This window comes from Anabrus simplex, chromosome 5, assembly GCF_040414725.1.
Source record: "Anabrus simplex isolate iqAnaSimp1 chromosome 5, ASM4041472v1, whole genome shotgun sequence".
NCBI lineage: Eukaryota > Metazoa > Arthropoda > Insecta > Orthoptera > Tettigoniidae > Anabrus > Anabrus simplex.
In genome coordinates, this window is record NC_090269.1 from 380,772,839 (window position 1) to 380,791,942 (window position 19,104).

At 38.9% G+C, this 19,104-nt stretch overlaps 1 protein-coding gene across 1 annotated transcript in view; it reads right to left on the bottom strand.

Annotated features, from left to right (window-relative positions):
* The window catches only part of dUTPase (Deoxyuridine triphosphatase), a 70,302-nt gene that overhangs the window by 45,235 nt on the left and 5,963 nt on the right, over positions 1 to 19,104 (bottom strand). The window contains exon 2 of the mRNA XM_067148668.2: positions 16,743 to 16,879. Within this exon, the coding sequence (XP_067004769.1) occupies positions 16,743 to 16,879 (137 nt within the window). The remainder of the gene's footprint in view (positions 1 to 16,742; positions 16,880 to 19,104) is intronic.

Genomic DNA, 19,104 nt, shown 5'->3' on the forward strand with positions numbered 1-19,104 from the left:
TCTCCCATCACAATTAGATTCTCGTCACCTTTTACATATTGTATTAAACCTTCTATCTCCTCATATATTCTTTCGATTTCTTCATCATCCGCTGAACTAGTAGGCATATAGACCTGCACTATTGTGTTGGGCATTGGTTTGGTGTCTATCTTGACGACAATAATTCTTTCACTATACTGGTCGTAGTAGCTTATCCGCTGCCCTATATTCTTATTCATTATTAAACCAATTCCTGCATTTCCCCTGTTTGATTTTGTGTTGATAATTCGGTAGTCGCCTGACCAAAAATTGTGTTCTTCCTGCCAACGTACTTCACTTATACCAACTACATCTAACTTTAGCCTATCCATCTCCCTTTTCAGATTCTCTAATCTACCACAACGATTCAAACTTCTAACATTCCATGCTCCGACTCGCAGAATGTCAGTATCCATCTTCCTAATGTTCGCCCCCTCTCGTGTAGTCCCCACCCGGAGATCCGAATGGGGGACTAGTTTAACTCCGGAATATTTTACTCAGGAGGAAGCCATTATCAGTACATCATTCATACAGAGAGAGCTGCATGTCCTCGGGAGGTAGTTACGGCTGTAGTTTCCCGTTGCTTTCAGCCGTGTAAGCAGTATCAACACAGCTAAGCCATGTTGAGTATTATTACAAGGCCTTATCAGTCAATCATCTGGACTGCCGCCCTTGCAACTACCGAAAGGCTGCTACCCCCCTTTCGATGAACAATTCGTTAGTCTGGTCTCTCAACAGATACCCATCCGATATGGTTGCACCTGCGGCTCGGCTATCTGCATCATTGGGACACGCAAGCCTCCCCACCGCGGCAAGGTCACATGGTTCGCAGAGGAGGGTCCTGCACATATTCAACTTAATCTATTATAATGTTAAAAAGTTTGTTCTTTAAGCTAAAAACATTAATTGCCTAAACTCTTGCAGATAACATTGTCTCTTAAATATAGAAAATAGAACTAGACTGTTAATGTACTCATTAAAACTTTACTTTTCTTTCAATTTTCATGCTTCTTCATCTTATGAATTAAAGCAAACTGGGTTTAGCATGTCTATCGTAAATATTATAGTTTCTCCCTATCGTTGATTTAATGCTGGAATGACTTGTTTTATATCGGACATCTGTTTGTTGTTTTAGTCATAAAGCGTTGTGTGCTTGTATGGGGCATTAGTCTAAAGGGACACTCTAAGGTTGATGTAAATTTAGACTTGAGCTTGTCGATATATCTGTAACAAGGAAAAATTATGTATATATATCTTATATTAGTCTGTGTGAGCCTCGACTTAAAAGGAATATTCACTCACCCCTCCGATTCCTGCCTATATTAATTGTTGCAATTCTTATTTTCCACCTAATTCAATACATAAAAATGTTTATTGTCTCTAGGAGGATATTTTATTACAATAGAACACTAACTGGGACATTTTGCTTGTTATATCGAGCATCTTCAGCCTCATTTGAACAAATATCTCAAGGTTAAGTCTTTACATTGAATCTTCAAATTGTTTGTTAAAATTATTTTACACCAATAAAATATTGCCACCAGTTAACACATATATAAAAAGAATTAACAAATGGTGTGGGTTACTGTAGTCACGTCCTAGTTCGTGAACCATGGGCAACAGCTGAGTGGCCTAGTAAGTGGTCCTTAGAGTCAGGATACCAGTTGCTATGGAATGGGAGTGGGCATCTTGGACATATTCTGAGTCATAGCCCTCCTTGTGCTCAGGCAGCTAGGACTATACAATTCACCGGTGGTCCATAACCCATTAGAGGAGAGATCCTCACTTGGACTATGTGCAAGTAGGGTAGCATCCTGCTTCACGAATTTACCGAGCTCAGAACGTTTTAAGCAAGCCTCGGACCTATGGGAGTAACGGAGTCCCACTCCCATTTGACAGGTGAGGGAGTCCTTCGAAACAACTTGGCGAACGAAATGGAATTCGATGAGGAGCCATCAATATTAATGGGGTTTATGGAAGAAAGAAAGTAGAACTGGCTGTGTCAGCAAAGAGGATGCATCTGGATGTGCTAAGAATAAGTGATATTCGGGTAAGGGGGGATAACCAGGAAGAGATAGGAGATTATAAAGTAAACTTGACTGGTGTTAGAAAGGGAAGGGCAGAGTCTGGGGTAGGACTCTATCACGAATACCACTGCACGCAACATAGTTTCTGTTACCCACGTAAATGAGCAAATGATGTGGGTAGATTTTTTCAGTTGGAGGTATTAGGACTATTCTCCGGACCACCTTTTGAGCAGACTAAAGCAGAAGTGAGTGTATAGACCAGGGGATGGCGCGGGCGACAGGGGTAGTGCCTACGGTGTTGTCACGCGGTGGGCGAGGGGGCAAGGGGGGTGAGCTACTCGGAGCGAGTTTTGGCAATAGTGCAGTCAATGCGGAACTGCCATACTTAATCACACGGTAGATGTACTGAACACGTGGGTGCAGTTCCAATCATAGTCTGTTTAAAACACCAGTGAGAGAATTTTATCAGTGTGCTTAGCTTTTACAAAAACAGTGTATGTGCGTATTGTGTGCTAATTCATAATTATTGTTATGTCTTGTACGTTTGTAGGTTTCTTCTTACTCGTTATTGGATATTATTGTGCAATGGATCCGAACAAAAATTCACCGGACTGTTATCAGTTGAAGAAGAAACGCAAGATTTTTACGTCCGGCGAGAGAAATGATTCTGTGTTTATAAGCATTTCCAAGCGAATAGTATTGAAGGCGGGATTAGTTTACCTCGTGTGCTGAACCCGGCTCTGATTCCGACTAGGGTGTGCAGCCACTCGATAGTGACACAGATTAATTACTGCGGCACAAGGTAAGCTGACACTGAAACCTCCTGCATGATGATAATAATAATAATATGTAATATTTTTTTACAAAAATATATTTGTAATAATTAATTTATTGAAATTGTGCTGGACAAAGTGGAGGTGGGACAAATTTTCGCCTGGATCCCCAACTTTATCTGTTAGTTTCAAGTTAATTCCAGTACGAGTACATAATCCTCACCTCTCTCGCTTATTCATAAATCGCCCGTGAGTAGCAGCTCATTTCAATCAGGAATCAGGCCATATATTTAAACAAAAATAGTGAATAATAAATAATGAAATATTATATACATATTGATAATAATAGTAATAATTTAATGAATGTAATGCTTACTGTTTATGTCAAAAAAAGAATTCGTTCACAATGCTTTAAGCGTGAAATTGTAGTTAGTACATTAAAATTGTAAAAGCCTCCGTGGCTCAGGTGGCCTCTCAAAACTGGGTTCCGTGGTTCAAATCCCTGTCACTCCATGTGAGATTTGTGCTGGACAAAGCGGAGGCGGGACAGGTTTTTCTCCGGGTACTCAGGTTTTCCCTGTCATCTTTCATTCCAGCATCACTCTTCAGTAACATTTAATTACATCTGTCAGTCATTAATCATTGCCCCGGAGGAGTGAGACAAGCTTCGGCAGCCAGCTCAATTCCTATCCTCGCCGCAAGATGGGGCTTCATTTATTCCATCCCTGACTGTCATTGACTGGAAAACAGATTGTAGGTTTTCACATTTAAAACGTAATTCAGTAAATTAATTGTTTAAAGATGTAAGCCGTTAAAAAAACTGTATGGGATTCTAACACGCATACGTTAATGTATTAATTATTTTAAATTCATTCGATGTTCAATCCGTGAGCTGTGCTGTATTATAGTGGTAGAGTACCACTTTGAATCGTGAGCCGGCTCATTTGGCAACCACGGCGAGTGTGACGAGGCAATGACGTCATTTCTGCTTTAGTCTGCTCAAAAGGTGGTCCGGAGAATAGAATTGTCTCTGTGTATTCACCACGTGAGGGTGCAGATGAGGATGAAGTTGACAAGTTTTATGAAGCATTGAGTGACATCGTGGTCAGGGACAACAGCAAGGATAGAATAGTGCTAATGGGCGATTTCAATGCAAGAGTTGGGAACAGAAGTGAAGGATATGAAAGGGTGATTGGTAAATGTGGGGAAGATATGGAAGCTAATGGGAATGGGAAGCGTTTGCTGGACTTCTGTGCTAGTATGAGTTTAGCAGTTACAAATACATTCTTCAAGCATAAGGCTGTTCACCACTACACATGGGAGGCTAGGGGTACCAGATCCATAATAGACTATATCTTAACCGACTTCGAATTCAGGAAATCTGTTAGGAATGTACGAGTTTTCCAGGGATTTTTCAATGATACAGACCACTATCTGATCTGTAGTGAACTAAGTATCTCTAGGCCTAGGGTAGAGAAAGTGAAATCTGTCTGCAAACGAATAAGGGTAGAAAATCTCCAGGACGAGGAAATTAGACAGAAGTACATGGATATGATTAGTGAGAAGATTCGAACAGTAGACAGTAAGCAGGTTCAGGATATAGAAAGTGAATGGGTGGCATACAGGGATGCTGTAGTAGAAACAGCAAGGGACTGCCTAGGAACAACTGTGTGTAAAGATGGGAAAAGGCTAACATCTTGGTGGAATGATGAAGTGAGAGCAGCTTGTAAACGTAAAAAGAAGGCTTATCAGAAATGGCTCCAAACAAGGGCCGAGGCAGACAGGGAGTTGTATGTAGATGAAAGAAACAGAGCGAAACAAATAGTTGTTGAATCCAAAAAGAAGTCATGGGAAGATTTTGGTAACAACCTGGAAAGGCTAGGTCAAGCAGCAGGGAAACCTTTCTGGACAGTAATAAAGAATCTTAGGAAGGGAGGGAAAAAGGAAATGAACAGTGTTTTGAGTAATTCAGGTGAACTCATAATAGATCCCAGGGAATCACTGGAGAGGTGGAGGGAATATTTTCAACATCTTCTCAATGTAAAAGGAAATCATCCTTGTGGTGTTGCAAACAACCAAGCTCATGGGGAGGAGGAAAATGATGTTGGTGAAATTATGCTTGAGGAAGTGGAAAGATGGTAAATAAACTCCATTGTCATAAGGCAGCAGGAATAGATGAAATTAGACCTGAAATGGTGAAGTATAGTGGGAAGGCAGGGATGAAATGGCTTCATAGAGTAGTAAAATTAGCATGGAGTGTTGGTAAGGTACCTTCAGATTGGGCAAAAGCAGTAATCGCACCTATCTATAAGCAAGGGAACAGGAAGGGTTGCAACAACTATCGAGGTATCTCATTTATTAGTATACCAGGCAAAGTATTCACTGGCATCTTGGAAGGGAGGGTGCAATCAGTCGTAGAGTGGAAGTTGGATGAAAACCAGTGTGGTTTCAGACCACAGAGAGGCTGTCAGGATCAGATTTTCTGTATGTGCCAGGTAATTGAAAAATGCTACGAGAGGAATAGGCAGTTGTGTTTATGTTTCGTAGATCTAGAGAAAGCATATAACAGGGTACTGAGGGAAAAGATGTTCGCTATACTGGGGGACTATGGAATTAAAGGTAGATTATTAAAATCAAAGGCATTTATGTTGACAATTGGGCTTCAGTGAGAATTAATGGTAGAATGAGTTCTTGGTTCAGGGTACTTACAGGAGTTAGACAAGGCTGTAATCTTTCACCTTTGCTGTTCGTAATTTAAATGGATCATCTGCTGAAAGGTATAAAATGGGATGGAGGGATTCAGTTAGGTGGAAATGTAGTAAGCAGTTTGGCCTATGCTGACGACTTGGTCTTAATGGCAGTTTGTGCCGAAAGCCTGCAGTCTAATATCTTGGAACTTGAAAATAGGTTCAAGGAGTATGGTATGAAAATTAGCCTCTCGAAGATTAAATTGATGTCAGTAGGTAAGTAATTCAACAGAATTGAATGTCAGATTGGTGATACAAAGCTAGAATAGGTCGATAATTTCTAGTATTTAGCTTGTGTGTTCTCCCAGGATGGCAATATAGTGAGATTGAATCAAGGTGTCGTAAAGCTAATGTAGTGAGCTCACAGTTGCGATCAACAGTATTCTGTAAGAAGGAAGTCAGCTCCCAGACGAAACTGTCTTTACATCGGTCTGTTTTCAGACCAACTCTGCTTTACGGGAGCGTAAGCTGGGTGGACTCAGGATATCTTATTCATAAGTTAGAAGTAACAGACATGAAAGTAGAAAAAATGATTGCTGGAAAAATCGGGTGGGAACAATGCCAGGAGGGTACTCGGAATGAGGATGTAAAGGCTAATTTAGGAATGAACTCGATGAAGCTGTACGCATAAACCGGCTTCAGTGGAGGGGTCAGTGAGGCGAATGGAGGGGGGTAGGTTACCTAGGAGAATAATGGACTGTTATGGAGGGTAAGAGAAGTAGAGGTAGACAAAGACAACGATGGTTAGACTCAGTTTCTAACGATTTAAAGATAAGAGGTATATACCTAAATGAGGCCACAACACTAGTTGCAAATCGAGGATTGTGGCGACACTTAGTAAATTCACAGAGGCTTGCAGACTGAACGCTGATAGGCATATCAATCTATAATGATAATGTATATATGTATGTATGTATGTAACAAATTAAAATATATCTGTGATGGATTAGACATTGATCACAATTTACTGATGTCTAAGTCATAGTAATGTTCTCCACATCTGTAAGATTTGGCTAAAAGTCTTGTCAATTCCCAGTTCTTACCAACACTATTTTATTTTTCTAAGTTTAAAGGTCCAATTTGAAATTAATGATGTTAGATGATTAAATTTGCGATGTTTTTCTCCTCCATTGCACTTTCAGTTTATTTGAGAAACGAGATTATTAAAAGAGAGTGCATTGAAGGTTTGTGGTCTGCTGGAATCATCATACTTATCATACCTACTGTGCTCAAACTGTTTGGAAGTAAATTGTGTGTAGAGGGATTTTGGTGAATAGTAATGTGTTTGTACAATATCCTCATTGGCATATGTTTTTTGGTAAATTAATTTCCTTCTTTAAATTTTAGGGTATGTAAGATTTGGTTTTCATACTGTAACTTTGTGGCTCTGGGGTAAACTACTGTAGATTTTCATGTTTTATCTTTCATCTCTTTTCTAAATTAATAAAATAGGGTTTGCCCTGGGTTTACTGGTATCCCAAATGTGGGGAGTCTCCCAATGGAGCAATTACTGAGCCACCGGTCGGGTGATGCTCGTTTAATTATTGTAACAAAATAAATATTTTAAAACCCTTGGATATCATCGTTTATCTTCGTCAAACCCTCCAGAATTGTTGGACGCACGCCTTGCCTGATCTATTCCCCTTTTCTGCTCCGTATCTATTTGTGTTGCAGTTGTGGCAAAATTTTTGGTCCATCTGGTGGACATACTACGGAACCTGTCTGGATGCTGCACTACACGATTTGGTCGCAACGGTCCAGTACTGGGATGAGAGTTCATAGAATGCTCCTGACTATGCGGTTGGATTGAAAGTGTATGGGGAGTCTATTGGCAGCCGGCTGGTGTCAACAGCTACCTAAATCGCCGATACCCAAAAGAAAAGGAAGTGGATGCATATTGACGTTCCTACAGTGAATGGCATCAAAATTGTGTCCAAGTTTTAAAAACTTTATATTAAATCCGTATTGAACTGAGAATCTAATGGGAACAGAAAAGTGGGGTCCACCTATTCAATATAATACAATGTTATAAGATGAATTATGACATTTTATTGTTAATGGGACCAGTTTAAATGCTGGTGTGCATTATCTTCAGCCACAAAATTAGAAAAACATACAATGACAACTTAAGGTCGCAAAAACAATGCATAAAAGTGTACACTAATCTTATAAATGACAGGAAGAATGACTTGATTAAAAACATGAGCCATGAACATTAACTTGTAACATTAACCTAAAAGTCCTCTTTTCTAAAAATATAGCACCAATTACCTTACCTTACCTTAACATCCTTTTAACAAGAGTTCACTGAATCTTAAAAATTTTGAATGATATGTGACTAGATTAACAATGAGAAAAATCAGTCTTTCAAAACAAACAGAAAACGTTTTTACGCCACGCCCTCTCACCGCGTCGCCCTGCATAATTCCCCCCTCCCTTCCTTGCCTTTAACTCTAAGCCCCTCCTTCTCCTTCCCCCCATTCCTAACTATCCTGCTACTTCCCCTCAATACCTCCCCTGATCAACTTCTCCCCCTTCCCCTCCAACACAGGTACAATGGTCACAGTGTCTTGCGACTCTCAGTGTCTTCTCTAACTCCTGGTTGCACACGTCATACACACCACCAGAGGTGAGTCTCAAGTTCACGTTAATTCTTAGGTCAGGGCCTTATCTTTTTTCAAGAATTTTTCTAAATATCCCCCTTTTTTTCTTTATCTGCTTCAGGACCCATTTTGAACAGAGAACATCGTTTAGCACCCTGGGGAAAACACAGCGTATGCCTCATTTTCATGTAAAAACTTGCTATAGAATACTTAGTAGACCGACTCCAGCCACAATTTCTTAAGTTAGAGAAGACATGCATTTTACGACGTAAAAATGGAGTTTGAAGTTCCTTCATGTTCTCTTTAGTATTTATAATTTATGTCTTAAGACTGGTTAAGCTATTTTAATGACCGATCTTTTTCAATTAATAGTAAAACCAAATGTTTTTGATTGAAGTTCTTAACATTTGTACCATTTACTTCAAGACTCGTGTTCATCAAGAAGACTTTCGTACAAATATTCTCATGGAAAAGAAATATGGTGTTAAACTTTTAAGATAGTGATATATACAAGTTATTGTCCTCGGCTCATTGTTAATCTAGTCACATATCATTCAAAGTTTTTAAGATTCAGTGAACTCTTAAGAGGACGTTTACACAAAACTTTAAGATAATTGGTGCTATATTTTTAGAAAAGAGGACTTTTAGGTTAATGTTACAAGTTAAAGTTCAGGGCTCATGTTTTTAATCAAGTCATTCCTCCTGCCATTCATAAGATTATTGTACACTTTTATACATTATTTTTGCAACCTTAAGTTGTCATTGTATGTTTTTCTAATTTTGTGGCTGAAGATGATGCACAGCAGCATTGAAACCAGTCCCATTAATAATAAAGTGTTATAATTCATCTTATAGCATTTTATTGTATTGAATAGGTGGACCCCACTTTTTTGTTCCCATTAGATCAAAATTGTGTGACGTGCGACAAAACCTCCAATTAATGTGAAATGTTTGTCGGTTTTTGAGCGTAGCTCGAGTTTGTGAGGTGGACAGTGCTAAGACAGCAATGAAGAATCGATGGAAATTTCTTAATTTATTGTTTAAAATTTTGTGTGTGTGTGTGTTGTGTAAGATATTATCTTGTTTTGACCTTTGAACTTGGAAGAATTCTGTTTTGAACATTTTTTTTATGGGTTGTATGAAAATTATCATTTATCAGTGAATTTTTATATGTTCATTTATCTAAATTGTGCCAACCTTTGAAGCGGATTATCAGTAATCACCCTCCGCCCCCGAGAAAATTTTAGAGTCAAGTCCAAAGGACGCTCCTTCCTTCTCGATAATGACACCCCTTTTGCCCTTCCCTCTAGCAATCTATTCGAAAGAATATCATATTACACAATAACATTTGCACACAACCTGTTAATTGTGTGAAAAAATATTCCTTGTACCTTGTTTCTCACGCAGCAGCTCCTTTTTACTGTAGTTTTTCTTTAAGCATCCTTCCCACTGTGATGACATTTTCGTCTTCCCAACCACAAGCGATTCCAGTGCAGATGTGCTTAATGTAGGCCTCCCTTCTTTCTCAATCTTTCTGTCAACTGTCAGTACACTTAACAGAGCAAATACAACATTACTGAAGGGTTTATAGTGGAAAAAAATCAGCTCCTGAGCTCCCTCATTTACAATGAATTTTACAACGCTTACGGGTAGCAAATGGAACTCACGATAGAATAAGTATCGTTGCCAACTCACAAGCAATGAAACGGGGACCATTTAGGAGAAAGGCTCGAAAGGATTGAACATTTTTCCTTATTTTCTTTCTTTCCGTAGAAAATTATTTTTTCGTGATAATGTCAGCTTCTCCGTAATAATTTCCCCTTTGACCGTAATCCCGTAATCGTGAGGGGAAATCCGTAATAATTACGGACAATCCGTAATAGTTGGCACCTCTGTACACGTGCCGTTCTAGAAGCGCATTTCCTGTTGGGTAAAAAAAATTTCTGGATCAGCGAAAAAGAACAGACTTTTGATTGGAGAAAATAAAGAGTTCATGTAATTGGTGAATGTGAAAGTCTAGGGTAAATTCCATATTCTGACTGGTTCTTTAGGTGATTGCACCATCTCCTGTTTCTCAAACTTACCCGCTCCTTCGGTGGGAGCGAAGTAGTCTCTGCGTCTTGGATTTTGACCATACTAGGGAGCGGACACACTTCCCCATCGGTCCCGTCATGGAATACCATGGTCTCAGGGTAAGCACTGTTTCTTCTTTTATTTTGATTATTAACTTCATTTAAATGTAAATATTCCTTTTCTTGCACAGGAGTTTATCCTCAAGATTCACATTCACCACAAAAATTGTCTAAATGACTTAGCTTTACAGTTAAGATCGTGCATATTTTGTTTCAGAGGCAATTCCCTTTCCTTAACCTTGTAACTAATTATGTAATTAACTTATTCCTCGGGTTTGCCTCCCATAGTTCTGCGACACCTAACACATGCTCATTACTGGAATTGTTTTAGGTAGCGATGCAAGTTTTCTGTGCCTCTGTGTTAGGACCTTTTTTTTCCTACATTGTATAGATTGGGATTAGCCCTCATTTAAATCGTCATGTATCGTTGGGTACTTATGTTGTGCTTAAAATTTCTTTGGTACATTGCGCATGTCTGCCAGTGTGGTTAACACTTAAATTTACTTTATAAATATCTTAAGAGTTTTGTTTTATTTTTTGTATTATGAGTTTGTTTGTTTCCTTTTAAAATAAATGTGTTATTCAAGGGCAATTAACTTCTGTTTTCTTCCATCACAAAGGATACGTTCCATCAAATTGCAAGGTTTCCAGGCCACTTTCCACATCCATTCCGTAATTGTCATGTTTCATAACCTGCTGTTTACTTTTTGTAGTGCATTGCTTCTGTTGAACCTTAATTAATGTGTTTATTGTGTTCATAAATATTATTATTAGTATTTTATTTGTGTAACCAAGCAGTTCAACTGCTACAAGACAGCCTCTAAATGGCGAGAGGATGTTTCATCACGAGTGAGGACATCGATATTTACTATCCAAGATTAAAGTACAACAACAATGTAAATATATCTAGCAGATAGATGTACAGGATGCCTTAAAATAAATAACCTCATTGATTTTATTCCCAGTAAGCATGTTTGGATTTTTGGAGAGTTTATCAGATAATTTAAACTCAAACAACCACAAACCACAGCTTATCCACCTTAACTCCGTATTACATTAGAACTGTTTCTATACCACCACCTAAAATGTAATAGTGAAAATTGTAATTCATTACGTACATTATACAAATATTTGAGGTCGTAGGCCTAACTCTTTATTATAACCAGTCAAAATACATAAACTGCAATGAACATCAATAACTTATTTCTTACAACCTAAATTGATAATCACGTGGATTTTTGCACTCATTATTTTGTTTCTCCATTTTAAACTCGGGTATCACAGCAGTGATAGAGAGCGACTGGGAGAACTTCACCCAGGCTTTACAGCATGTGACGTAGCCACGTCACTGTGGTTGAATAGCATACGCTGCGCAGATCGCCTGCCAGCCCGCCCGCTTACCGTGCTGTGCGCCCGCGGGACAGAAAGCTCAGCGAGAGCAACTCTGTTTTAGAAAGACTGTGATCTGTAATAATACTTCCGATATTTTTATTGGCCCTAGTGCACGTTTTCACATGTGTTGTCTGGTGTTTATTACACGTCTCAGTACACTTGTTATTTTAAAAGCCCTAGCGGAAAAAGCTTTTATATTTTGTTTACTCATGTTATTTCACACCTTTTAATACTTTCCTCTCATCTTTAGAAATTGTAGATATAATTTTCACTGTACCAACGGAGACACAACATAAAATGCCATGTCGAAAAAAATCTTATCTAGTGTTTCCATATCCCTGTTGGAGAGTTTTTATTTGTATACAGTGAAACCTCGGTTCTCCATTTTTAGAGGGACCATGAAAATAAAACGTACAACGCGAGAAAACGGAAAATCCGGGAATGAATGAAAACCATCAACAATTTGGCTAAACATCACAAAAATGAAATATGTATAATTATAATCTTACAAAAACTCCTAAACCAAACCAAACTAAACTAAACTACAGCCCCAGTGGGACTGCCTGCCAAGCGACCGCTGCTCAACCCGAAGGCCTGCAGATTACGAGGTGCGCATGGTCAGTCGACGAATCCTCTCGGCCGATATTCCTGGCTCTGAAGATCGGGGTCGCCATCTCACCAATAGATAGCTCCACAATTAAAGGTAATCACGTAGGCTGAGTGGACCTGGAACCAGACTTATATACAGGTAAAATTGCCTGACCCGATCGCAATCGAACCCGGGCCCTCTGGATGAGAGGCGGGCATGTTAGACCGCGAAACCGCATTAATTACCAGTACGCGAGTTCAAAATCTCGATAGGTACGGTACTTATATTCAGTTTTACAGGAGAATCGTCAGTTTCCCGTGAAAACTTCTTTCAGTTCAGCAACTTTGATTGGGCTAGCCAAACTCTTCGAAAAATCTAATAACGCCAAGCCAAAAGACAATCGACCACTAGTAGTTTTAATTCTCTCATCTAATAAAATAAAGCATATTAGATACAAAAGCACCCAAAATGATGGCGAAATTCGTTCATTTCTTAATCTTTCATTGTAATCTGGTCTCCGGTATACTGTTCGTAGTCAATTTCTGGAAATCTCGTACCGCGCAAATTAGGCCTACGTCAACTTTTAAAGGTTATGTTGAACTCGAAAACATGGTTTCGAATGTAAGTATCGATTCTTAAAAGTTCTCGAATGCATTATATTCAGTTCTGCGCGTCACAAATCCAATCAAATTGGAAAGATAAAAGAAATATCAAAACTTCAGAAATTACGGTTATTCGTGACCTTGAGGTCATCTGGAAAGCGCGCTCGCTGCACATGTCAGTACGAGTTTGAAATGATACCAACCATTTAAAATGTAACTTGCGCAAATAAAACGACTGCGGTTTTTGGTATTTTGATGATGCTTGTTGTTTTAAGGGGCCTAACATCAAAGGTCATCGGCCCTTTTTGGTATTTTAACACGAAAACATAAAATTCCCAGTCTTACATTAGGACCTATATAAACAGTAATAGGTAATCCAAAGACCTCCCCGTGGCTTTCTTTTTTTCTTCTTTTTTTTTTTTTAAATGTAAGGTGCAACATCTGTTTTGGTCTCGCTAACAATCATGTACGATAATATCAAAAATACTGAATTTGTGTTAAGGAGCAGTTTTGATTCCTGCCTGAAAGCCCAGTTACTCTGCAGTGCCCTGAGCACAAAGTGCCGAAAACCTCTTTGGCAGTACCACCATCGAAAAAATGTAAAAATATAAACATCTAACCCTGGACATAATATGGACGTTTTATAAGTGCAAACATTTGACGAAACTCGTTCCGTCTTCAAGCAGAGCTGTCGAAATGCGCCATGTGTCCTTGCAATTGTTGTGGCCACTCTCTGCTTTATGATTTTCCAAGATTCTCTAAACAATACCACCCGATTGCGATGCTAAGATGGTCCCTTATGCAAGTTCACCACGATCGCTTTTCCGGTACCGGTACAGTACTTGCTTTAATTATCGCAGTGACGGGGCGTTAACGCCAAGATCCATAAATATGCCATAGCCGTACTTTCGTGAGATACAGTTTATTAAAAAAATGATTGATCGAGGATTTAGCGTTGATGGGACTGGAATTTCTGGACAGTTGATGCGGGAAATCGTTTCTTCGAGGAACGGATAATGCGGGACTTTTACATGATTTAATTGCGATGCTCGCGGGACCACGTAATTTGAACGCATATTCCGGGAAAACGTATTTTCCGGGAACGGATAATCGAGGTTCCACTGTATTCAGTATTAAGTTTTCACGCTTACCACATTATTTTCCCTTGTCCCCTGCAGAAACATCTTAACAGGTTTTACTGTATATAGATTTACTAGCTGATATACCCGTGCTTCGCTACGGAATTCTACATTGTAGGCCTATACAGAATTGTAAGTTAGGTAGTGTACACGTTGTGAGCAAGACTGTATGAAATTGCATAGCTCTTAACGTTATCCTAGAAAAGCGACGCAGAAATCACCAAACGTCTTTTCTCACATGAAGACTGGGGTTAGGGAATTTTCATTTTAATGATAGGCCCACTTGCCTACTATCAGTCACAATCAGGTTGGGGAATTTCATTATAATGGCAGATACTGACTCTCTGCCTGCCTGTTTACATCCTCAAGGACTGTCTTAGTGATTTTCCCAACTGAAATGAACATAGGTCATTACAATGACGGCAGTAGGAATGGCGCGAGTAAAAGGAATGCTTTCACAAATGAAAAGCCACACACTTTCTCACTTTTAACGAAGAGTACAACACTGCCAATCCAACAGTCCAAAGTTCCAGAGCTGGAATGACAAAGCAGCAGACAGCCGTGAACACTCTTAGTCGTTTCGGGGGTGGGAGTGCGGAAGTGTCGAATACTGGAGAGTTCCAAGGCAAGAACTATGCCCTTTTACTAATCTGTTTTTTCTAGGAGTACCCGATGAGTCGAAAAATCTCAATAAACTACACTGGTGGCGGAAAAATATCCGACTTGGAGGCAAATTTTTCCTCCAAACTAAAGGAGAAACCTCCCCTTCACTGCTAATTTGGAATAAAATGAATGTAGAATTTATTAAAAGTGAAGATGAAGAAGCTCTTTTTAAGAAATGGCTCTTCTCACGGTTGAATTTTGAGTTTAGTGAATTGTGGTGCTATAATTTGGAATATGCCTAAATTGTACTACTACTACTACTACTACTACTACTACTGAGCCTCTGCCTTAAGTGTGCACACTGCTCATTCAAAACAGCAAATCAGAGTAGGGATTGAATAGCTGGAATACTATCATGAACCAGTGTTTTACCTACCAGCAGTACGGTGTCAGAAAATGTACGAACCAGAGCAACGACATGCTAAAGAAGTTTTCTACCTCCCCTGCTATTTCCCACCTGTATTCAGTCAGGCTGTTCTACTCAGTACGCAGCAGTAATCCCATCTATCGGATATTGTAGGTCTTCACATTTAGTTTTCTTCCGACTCGGAAATACCACTCTTATCATAGCCGGTACGGTTAAAGTGAATAAAACATAAATGGTCGGAAATTGTATTCTCTATAACTTTTGTTATGTAGTACTTTTCGATAGGACCAATATTAACATAGGTATTTAAAAATTAAATTTTAGGCACCTTCCCCTAAACTACAATTTCATCCAGGGTGAATAAAATTGTTCAGAATTTAGACAGTAGTTTCTTATTCCCCGACTCTATATACCGATTTTCATTAAATTCTGTTTTCCCATTTTCTCGTGGCTCGGCGTTGATATGGACTTAGCAACAAAAATACAAATTCTTGAATATCTGTGTTATCAAAGCCGGTACAGTAACAATTCATGACATAAATGATCAGACATTTAATTCTATATAACTTTAGTTATGTAGTATTTACCGATAGGACCACTAATAATATAAATATTTAATAATTAAACTTTAGGCCTTTCCCCTAAACTACCTCTTCACTCATCATGAGAAATTATTTGTAGCGTAGAATGTAGTGGTGCATCCCCCCGACTTCACATACCGATTTTCATTCAATTCTCTTCAGCTGTTTTCTCGTGATTCATGTACATACATACAGACAGAAATTACGGAAAAGTAAAAAGTGCATTTCCTTGCTACCATGGACATGACCGATACAGAAATACCATTCTTTTCACATTCTGAGCAATGTACAGACAAAACTCTCATTTTATATATAGATAATACAGTCCGTAATATTTAAAGTGTTAATTTTAAGCATACAGGTGTTATATTCCTAATATATAAATTGTAATGGCTGAGGATGACCCTAAAAGGATCAAAACCTGTCCCAAATGTACGTAATGTAAATATAACTCACATTTAATATTAATTTGTATTGAATAGGACCTTTGTTAAGTTCTCATCATTGTGAATGTATGTCAATAAGGATCATAATGAAATTCATATACTATGATAAAATCAAGTATCTGTAACACTAGACTCTCCTTGTTAGGCACATTGATATCACCCGATTCAAGTGCAAGTATAGGAAATTAGGACAATCGAAATGAGCTTTATACACCTGACAATATACACCACCTCAGTCAGAAGCAAAAAAAATGCTGATAATTATTCTTGCCAACCCAGTATGCTGGAATAGAGCTCTTCCAGAGCTACCTAGTGCTTACATGAAAGTGGTACTGCTGGGGCTGTACCTTAATTAAGGCCACGGCCGCTTCCTTCCCACTCCTAGCCCTTTCCTGGCCCATCGTCGCCGTAAGACCTATCTGTGTCGGTGCGACGTAAAACAACTAGCAAAAAAAAAAAAAAGAAAGTGGTACTACGAAAGCTAGAGTACCAGGTGATTTATACCCCAGGTAGTTTTACCTCCAACATAGTTGCGGTCTATGCAACCAGAAGATGGTTGAACCAACCTTTAGGAAGATTTTATTCACATATCTGTTGTATCATAAAATCTCTGTACAACTACAGTATACTGTCAAGCCAATCATTCTTTCAATATCTTCTTACCTCCTACATCGATAAAGTTCTTGACAGCAAGCCCTGAACGGGGAGCAATTCGGCCATAGCAGCCAGTAGGGAGCTGGATTTGAAGATCTGTCAACACCAAACCCTTCCCTCTGGCAGGAATGACCGAACTATAAGCACTGAAACATGGAAAAACTCTTTACACAAAGCCATCTAGGACATTTCCAGGCATCATTAATCAGTCAATACAATTGCCCATTCATTTCAAGATCAGCAACTAATACATCAATTAGACATGAAAGTAATTTTAATCTTTATATACATATAAATTCATTTTCTTACTCTACATCGGTGTTGAGGTAATTGGCACAGTAACAATATTGACATGTGCTGTCTCTACTCCTCCATCCAAGCATCACAGCTCAAGAGCACTGTCAGACTGTCAACAAGTGGTGATATTTCCTGTGTGAGCCACAATTTCTCCTAACCAAACTCTATAAACTAATCATGACACTGCATTCGTTATGTTGGTAGCCACATAAAACTACTTATCAGTGCACCTAGTGGAGAGCAACGGAATGAGAAAAGTGTGTGAGGAAAGATGGCATGATGACAGTGCTGTTACGACAAATTAATAAATTATCTACAATTTATCAAATGTACTATTTCTAATTATGATGGATGACATAAAGGGCAGGAACCATTTTTGTCGGAACCAAGATGTATTTAGACAAGGAAAAAATATTAATCCCTGCATGGCACATAACATCAGAAATTAGATTCTTTTGGATTCATGAAACAAGACTTTAGAAAAATCATGTTTCTTACTATAGTAGGGAGTCCTATTTAAATTGTGGTGTTACCTCCACTAAGAATATGTCATGACAATTGCTATATAATGCATGTCATTACAACTATGATTGTGAATTTGTGCAGAACGTCAGATTTTCAGAATTCAAGTAAAGTAAATCAAGACAGCGGAGGGTTAGACTATTTTTTGTGTATTTACACTCAAATATAGATGTAACGAAATGCTGGGGATTGTGAAATTATTTTCATTACATTTTACCACATTATCGGGAGCATTGTTCTGTTTAACCAAGAAAAGCCATAATTCACTACAAACGCTTACAGCTACAGCAAAAGAAGTTTTTCCTTGCACTTTCATCAGCACTAGTATCATAATCTTGTTCTTCTTCTTCTTCTTCTTCTTCTTCTTCTTCTTCTTCGTCGTCTTCTTCTTCTTCACCAACATACCCATCTTCCTCTTCTTGCATTCACATTGATTCCGGAAATCACGGTTGATCTAGTTGCCAGAGGATGGATAGTGGATGATGTTCTCCATGACAAGTTGTATATGGACAAGAAGTGGAAGAGGCTCATTAACAGTACCCGGAAAACTGGAACTGTACAATGATGATGATGATGATGATGATGATGGCGTCAGGTTCTGCGTACTAGCTATTCTCAGAGATTTTGAAGTGAATGTCTGACATGGAAAAATGGATCTGGCTTTCAGATAATTTTATTCAAGAAAACAGCTGTTCACAAAGCTAAGTAATACCAAGCATACTAAAGATTTTGGTAAAGCTTTGGTACCTTTCCTTTAAAAGAAATGCACTTAACAGGCTTATCAACGTCAGAACATTATACGAAGTTAATGAAGGATTCTTTTCTTGCCACGCTGACAGTATGCACCGCCATCCTAGAAAAGAATCTCTTAAAGGGGGAGCGGCCTCACAGGGGTCACTGTTTCCGTGCCATTCTCTGTCACGGATACTCCTACAAAGGGATAAACACACAAAATAGGTTAGAACTACTTAGCGACTTTTTTGCCTGCCGTGCAGACAGCATATGCTGGGGCTATAGGAAAGACCTTCTTGAGCCAGTTTCCAAGACAGAGATTGGCCTGAACACTCCTACGTGACAAACATGGAAGACAGGTTAGAGATCCAATCATATCACAGATAGACCAATCGCAGCCAGCACATGCCATTGAGAGTTCAGGCTTTGGGTTTTCCTTATTATCTTCAAATGTGGCAGCCCTGCAGCTGCACAGAGTGCAAGCTGTACTGAAGGCAATATGTATATTTTATTCATCACAACCGGCCAACAGCAACGAAGAAAATGGTCGAATTTCCATTTTACGATGTGTAACTTTTAATTCTTCCACATGCCTGTAAGAATACTTCTTGGGGCTAGATGGTGAGTCCCTGGTAAGCATAAAGGAAATATCTCTCCTCTCTCCTACTTCAATTATAGTTTTTTTAAAGTCTACGAGTCCAAACATGCGGAATGGGTACCAAAGCTCCACCAAAAATTTGGTAGCCAGTCTGTGCAAGGGCAAAATCTTTTTGTAGAAAATATTTTGTAGAAATCAAGAGGATTTTTTCCACAATAGATG